Consider the following 7779-nt stretch of genomic DNA (forward strand, 5'->3'; position numbering starts at 1 on the left):
AGTAATCTTATTTTGAACTCCCTTTGAATTAAGCCTTTGAGACATTCGTCAGCAGCGTGAGCCATCGGGGGAATCGATAAGGGTATCGCTTGTAGAGCCAAGCAAGCTACAGTGGACAGAGAGCTGGGCCTCGTGTTAGACAGGAGATGAAGGTGTAACTTCACGGTGGCACTGTGCTCATTGTTAAAACATTTTCACACCTTTCATGTCAATTTTAATGTACCAAGATGAAAAAACACATTTTGTTCTCCCTCTAATAATGTCGCCATAATGTGTTTGGAGTTTGATTGGATATGAAGGAACAGGATTTCCCATTAAAAGTAGTGTTTTTAAAATGTTAGACTTCTCTTCATCCTGTCTTGTGATGTATTGATGTATGTATTCATAGAGCAGTAAAAGTATCGACTGAAATGAAAATGTATTATCTGTGCTGCCTTAGAATTACATTAGTGATTAGTTGAAGCTGGGGGTGAAATTAGAGTCATTATATCTTGATGCAAAGAAGTTCAGTTCTTGTTTGCATGTAGCCACCATCTTCTTCCCTGTTTGTCATAAATCTCCTCACTGGAGGCAGTTTTCAACTCAATCCAAGCCAGAGACAAGTGGTTTTGTAAAATTTCCATCCCTGGAAGAAAGGCTTTGAAAAGAAATGGCCCTTTGCCTGCTTGTTGATGTTGATATTACTCAGAGGGAGAGTAAGTACAGAGCTGTGACAGGTTAGTTTCCCTGTTGTAGTCACATTTGTGTTTCTGCAGACTTACCGCTGTATTATCTCATAGTGATTTCACTGATAAGGCAAATTCCCATCTTTCCTCTGCTATAGCCACTTGACGTTTGGCCTGATTGTGTGCGAGCTCGGCCCGGTGCAGGCAGAGATGGGCTGCCTGCTTTCATTTGGTGAGTGTTGACTGAGAGTCAATACGTTCACTGTGGGTGAGGGATAGAGTGAGGGTCCCTGACAGTGAGGAGGGGGGGAGAAAAAAAACAACAACAAAAACAACAATGCGGTGTTGAAAGGTGCAGTGGGTGGGGCAGCTCAGCCAGGCTCTGATGGAGGATTGCAGTAGCATGAATGCTGCTTGATGGTAAACGACAGGTGATGGTAGAGTTTTATAGAGTACATTTCTGCAATCTTTTCTAGTGGAGTCCTCGTCCAAATACGTACATAAAAGCACATAGCAAACAATTCAAGTGTAGCCACGCATTATACAAAGCTTGCATTGATTAAAAAAATTCTTTATTGGGTAGAGAATAGACCAAAGACAGGGTCGGTGTAGATGCAACATCACACAGATGGAAAATAAATGCCTCCTCTGCAGCAGGATAAATAACAGATCTGTCTGCAGCTCTCAGTCAAAGGAAATTGGAACCCTTTTTACTGTTTGCACGGATAGCACAGATAGCAGATACCTACAGCACAGCCTCAGCCAACCTTGTGCAGGCGCCTTGGCTGCCAAAACCATCTTAGAGACCTGAAGTGACACGTGATCCACTGTGCAGGACTCTGTCACAGATACACAACACCACACAAACCCACCCCCTCCGTCCCCTGGTCTCTACATCCACCTCTTCCTCTTCAGCCAGTCTTTCAGACTTCTTTCAATCTTCTCTCTGTGTTTCTGAACACCCACATATGCACACACTCTCTGGCTCACACATTGCAGAAGCTGTAATGCACAGAGATAGCGCTGGGATGCTTTTGCAGTTATTGAATTTCTTGCTGTCCTGCTTTATACTCAAAAATAGCAAAATAGTGTAAAGCAGAAGCCAATTAGAGCAGGATGTGTACTGTTACCGAAAGGCCTCCACAAAGGTCAGTCCTTGAGAGTGACATTAGGTGAGGACTGTGGAATGGAAAAGTGTGGTCAACCATTACTCTTGTCCTGCCACCGGCCTTGTGTGATATAGGATGATAGTAGCTTGACCTACACATCATCCAAAATGTTGTTGCACAGAGAGCGCTTTACTGATCTACTTTTATTTACTACTTTTTTTTTTTGGCTTAATCATTAACTAGCCTTGAGTTACTTGCATGACGCAGCAAGAATCAATTCTCCTCCTGTATAACTATACCATCATTTACTAGGATCGTATTGAAGGGAGGATTTTTATGGCACCAGTGGCCACCCTAATGTATATAGATCTGGTTTTCATCATTTTTGTTCTATTAAAAGCGCACTGGGAGAACTGAAAGAAGCCATGAACGCTGCTAAATGTGCAATAAATGTGGAATTCAGAGTCACTGTCACTAAAACTCACCACAGACAACTGGTGGCTGCTGTCACTCTGAAATCTACTGACAGGTCTTTTAATAAAAGTGACTAAATTTAACAAAATTTAATGACATTTCCTGTTTTCCTGTACATTTCTACCAAATAACACATTATGGAGAACTTTGTCTTCCACAATAACATTATTTGAAATGGTCTGTATGTTGGTGTATTAGTGAATGAATCCTGCTCTTTTATTTATTTATTTATTTATTGTCAGTCACTGTATACAGTGTTTTTTGTGGTGCTGCTTTTGTTTTTGAGCTGTATAAAATGTTTTCCCGACTGTTAAGATATAGCGAGAGTACTTGTCATTGTATGACAATAATGACAATATATCAATTTTAAATAAAATAGAGACCTGATACTTCATGATGAATAATGTAATTAATATAATAATAAAATAAGGCCGAATAGAAGGACAATGAAATTAGACAGTAGAAATAGAAAGACAGTAGATGATAAAATATCTAAATAAAAATAAAAATAGAAACCATTAATAATAGTAAAATATGAGATAATTAATTAAAAGCCACGTTAAATAAATAGCTTTACAGCTGTCAAATGTTCACAGAGCTGCATCTCTTATAGCTCCTGGCAGGCTAATCCATAGTTTTTGAGCACGGTTCAAATAAGCTGCGCTGCCTATTTTTTGCCTAAAATTTCCCTTCACCAAGAGTACTGTCCTTCACAGTTTATTATCCTTGACTGATGTTCAATTATAGCAATTTTGGGGGGAATATTGAAAGTAATAAAAAAATTTTACCTGAAAAACATGCAGAGGAAATGGACCTCCAGTTGTCCTCGTAGGCTGCTGCACAATCTGCATTTCAGCTCTTCTTGAACTGGCAATCAATGTTCTTTATGAATCACTCAAATTATGCTTTTTTAAGATGTTTTTACACTCTTATGCTTCATGTTATATTATAAAATAGTCCTTTATTAGTCCCGCAGTGGGCCATGTGCTGTCATGTATGATTGCTGATGTAATTCTTTTTTATATTCTCTCTGTGCAAAGCAAATTCCCAGAGGGGCAATAAAGGTTTCATTCATTCATTCATTCATTCAAAACCTTCCAGCAATAAGATAGCGCTGCCTGGAAGTAGCCTGTCAGGCAAAATCCAGGGGTAAAAAGTATGTAAAGTATCTGTTACTGCTCCTAAGGCTTCACCGCTGTGAGCACATGGTGATGACAGGTGGGCAGTCAGACTACTTTGTCAAGAGATTTTAGTGACTTAATCAGACTCAAACTGTAACATTTTGACAGATTTTGAATCCCAGTGAAAATTATGGCCCTCGCTTATTTATCATTTCCTTACAGCCAAAATATTTTGTCACTATCAAAACTCTCCAGTTCACTCTCACATTTTTTTCTTAAATATTTCCAGCCCCTCCTCATCTCATTGAGAAACCCCAAGATGTGCAGAAGCTCATTGACGACTCGCTGGTGTGGGAGTGTAAAGCCACGGGGAAGCCGAAGCCGTCTTACAGGTGGATGAAAAATGGAGAGAACCTGGAGTCTGCTGAGGTGAGACCTGCCAAGCACTAGCACATCTTTTGAGCTGAAGATAAAGTTCTGCTTCCAGGTTTAGACGTTCAACAGCAGCTTTTGGCACAGATGTTTTCTTGCATCCTCGCTGGTGCTGCTGTTGAATGAAGAATGTGAGCAACCATGTCCTGTATTTTCAAGGCTTTATTGTGCTGCTTGTTCAGGCTTTACTGACTAATTACCACACATTATCGTCTTCTTCATTACAACACGGTGCCTCCAGTGCTGCAATACATTATGTTATTCAATTCTGCACAACGGCATTTATTTTAAAGGAATTAGACTGTGTCTGCTGTGCTTTGCTGTGCTTACAGACTAAACTGTGAACAGGCCAAGTATTTCACGCTAGTCTGGAAAGCACAGTGATGTAAGAGCTGCCCTAATCTCCTGTTAAATCTCTCCTCGCCGAGTGCAGTTATTAATCCTGTGCCACCAAACGCGAAAAAGTAAGATTCTCTATATAAACAGTGTATCCTACGTTTGTTTTAGATCCCTCTGAATCCCCATTATGGTTATTATGATGACTCCAAACATCCTACTTGTGCATCTAACTTTCTTTTCCTTCATTATGTTGGATTATTATTTTGGATGCTCTAACCTGGTTGTTTGGAAAAGATTGATTGGACACTCAGGCGCAGCTTCCACCTGATAAATAAACAGGCATTATGTTAATTTGCTTCATTATGCAAAAAAGGCGACAAACACACCAGGGGTTATCGATCAGTACTTGAAAGTTATACATGTCGTCGGAATGAACCCAGTCTGTCGTTATATTAGCAGAGACAAGACTCTGCAGAGCTCTGTCTCATAAAAAAAGAAAAAAAGAGAAAAGATTTGACTTTGCTACCAGGGAAGAATAATCAACAGTCTGTTTAGCTGGTGGCTAAAGTTTTTATCAAAACCCTTTATAAAGGTAACAATCTTGTGATTGTTGGGTACTAAACAAAACAACCCAGCTGTTTTTATTTGTGTACAAAAACAGGTAGTTTCTTAAGGATGTTAAATACCGGAGGCATTCTAGTATATATATCATCCTTTTTTTCTTGTTTTGATAATGGGACCTTACTCCTACTCCTTTTTCATTTCAATGTGAACTGAATGAATTCAAATGAAAACACTAGAGCTTTAAAACTATCCTCAACAACCACACACCACCATCTGGATTCATAGCGTGTATGATTTAAGGTTGCAATGGCTGTGTGCTGATTGTTGTGCTGCAGATTCCCCCCTTAACGGTTGACATAATAAATGGATATGTATTCCGAATGCCTGGGTGAGTGGATTAATCAGCAAAGGTGTTACATTGTGTGAAATGCCACCATTAACCACAGTGGCTTAATGAGTGGATGAGGGAAAGGTCAATGATGTAAGGAGCAGTGGGGGGAGGATGCGCCGTTTGTTGTTATTTATTACAGTGAATCAATTGAGACCTTTCTGATGTGTAGTTCACTGGAACTTGTTTCTGCTGACAGTTTTTCTAAACTTTGAGCAACAGAAGTGGAGCAATCAACCTGTAAAAGTAACTAGGCCTAAGTTATGGGACATATCTGTTGTTGGCAATACTGACTACACAGTACAGTAGATTTCTAGGGGGTCATGATATTTAAAGGTCCCATATTTTACACCTTTTTTTTTTTTTTTTACACTTATTTGTTGTTTTAAGACCCAAAAACCATCTCAATGTAGTTTTACATCTCAATGTAATTTTACATCTCAATGTAGTTTTATATCTCTCAGGTTTCTCTCTGGATCTCTAGTAAAAACAGGTAAGCGAACCAATCAGAAGAGAGGAGGCTCTGAGCATCTCTTCTGATTGGCTGACAGTTTTCTGATTGACCGAATAAAAATATAGCAGATTTCAGGTAAACACTCAGAGAAACAAAACCTTGCAAGGTTGGATGGTGGGTCCAGGTGGGCGGGGCTTGGGGCATAACTGAGTGCAGTGACTGTGTGCATTTCTCTGTGGACTGAGGCTTTGATACTTTCACAGTATTAATATAGAACCTAGACCTGCTTGATAATCAAGAGACATGGAAATCTACCTTTATACTATATGGGACCTTTACAGCTGAATGTATGTGTGTTCAATTACTCAGTATCAGTCATTTAGAATACTGTATTTAAGAAGAAATTTCTAGTGTTTCACTCTAAATAATCATAGCTTTCAAACTGGTTTTAAAATTACTGTGTTCTTTGTTGGACAGACAGTGAACATGCTGCTGCAGTGTGACTGTTTCCCAGGCAGCCCTTACAGATTATGAGACTCATGGTGTTGCTTTTTATCACCACCCTATGTCAAAATAGCGATGGTTTATTGGAATGCTTTGTTTCTTGTGGCTGTTTTCATCTTGAGGACCTCTCTCTCTCTCTCTCTATCTCTCTCTCTCTCTCTCTCTCTCTCTCTCTCCTTTATTGACAATGGCTGCAGGATTAAGTGACTATGCAATTAAAGGGAAACTACAGCGTGAAACAGGATTTAGTCCATCTAAAGGAGTATGGGACCACCACACAGATGGTTTATGTAGTGCACTTGAACTGGGTTCAGTTATTCCCGTTCGGACTCCAATGTCAAAGCACTTTGAATTTCAAAAATGAATGATGTAATTTCAGTGACGTCCACCACATTCTGATAAGAGGACGGGGGAGGTTCGAATTTCCTGCCTTCCCCAAGTTATTCAGCTCAAGTGGAGCAAGCAGGCAGCGCTTTTGTTCTTACTTGTTTGCAAAGCCATAGTTGAGCTCAGTTCATGTCAACTTGTAGTTCTTTCTTACCCATGCATATACAGTAAATTAATCAGATGTCTGTCAATAGAATTAGCTGATTTCTTCCACAGTTCTACCCTGGCGAGCACCAGTAATAACTTGTTGTTGAGATTTTCCTCTCATTGTTTATGAGATCAAACTTTTGAGATTAAAATGAGTTGCATTTGAAGAGGAGAAATAAAAAGATTATTTTCTACCTTTTCCTTAAACCCACAGTAGTGGATTGACATTGTTATGATGCTCAAGCTTCTTTAAATTTTTATAGCTGTTTCACATCATTCTCTCAGAGGCCTCCAGTAATCAGTAATTCTGAGGAATAGAGCTGTTGATAGCACACTTTTCTACACCATTAAAGTCATTTCCTTCATTGTTTTACATGCTTTTGCAGTTTTAATATCAAACGAATCAACCCAGTGTTGCTGGGAAATGACATTGCCAATCATTTTCATTCAGCATAAGGCATACAGATGGTCCCCCCAGGTCTCCGCATGAAAAACTGCTGATTTGAGAGGAACGTCATGCTTAATTAATAGCAGCCGTAAACAGGAGTGCTTTCCATGCACAGACTGATATACGCCACCATTTGCCTCCCTTGCCAGCAGGGATGTTCGTCCCTGCACATCCAGAGCTTCCAAGCGTTATGGAAATTCAGGCACAACCTGCTCAAACACAGGATTAGTTTGTGATCTTTCACTGAGGACAGTCTCTCTTTTCATGTGACACTACCTTAATCCTCCCGCGACTGGAGTTCAGGCCGCTGAGACACCCCTATGGAAATGGGCTCTAATGACATTAGGGGTGAGCCTGAGGAAAACATAGGAGATGAAGGGCATGGGGTGGCAAAACCTGACACAGCTGCATAGAGATGTATAAAAACTGTTCAAGGATTTAATACTATAGTGAAGGAGCTGTGTGAGAACTCAGGTTCAGAGAGATAAATGTATATTGAGGATTAAATGCACTGATCCAACTGAGTTTTTAGTTCATCAGGCCCAGCCGTCCTTAAATAGATCTTAATTTGATGGCTCAGTGACGAGCAAGATTTCCCCCGCAGGCAGGCAGGCAAAAAACGATAGTCCAAACAGATGAAGAGGAGGTACAGCATGACCATGTACACAGCACTTAGTATGTATAGGGCATACCTATCAGAAAAGCAATTTTCACAATGCAGTATACCTCAGATGTTACGATACCCCC

The 7779-nt window shown here is 40.0% G+C and overlaps 1 protein-coding gene across 2 annotated transcripts in view; it reads left to right on the plus strand.

Annotated features, from left to right (window-relative positions):
- Window positions 1–7779, plus strand: part of cntn4 (contactin 4) — a 159879-nt gene that overhangs the window by 108106 nt on the left and 43994 nt on the right. For both annotated transcript variants that reach the window (XM_023424797.2, XM_023424798.2), the window contains exon 9: window positions 3659–3798. In XM_023424797.2, coding sequence (XP_023280565.1) covers window positions 3659–3798 — 140 coding nt within the window. The remainder of the gene's footprint in view (window positions 1–3658; window positions 3799–7779) is intronic.

This window comes from Seriola lalandi, unplaced genomic scaffold (assembly GCF_002814215.2).
Source record: "Seriola lalandi dorsalis isolate HSWRI2012SDOR001 ecotype SW California unplaced genomic scaffold, Sedor1 jcf7180002054748, whole genome shotgun sequence".
NCBI lineage: Eukaryota > Metazoa > Chordata > Actinopteri > Carangiformes > Carangidae > Seriola > Seriola lalandi.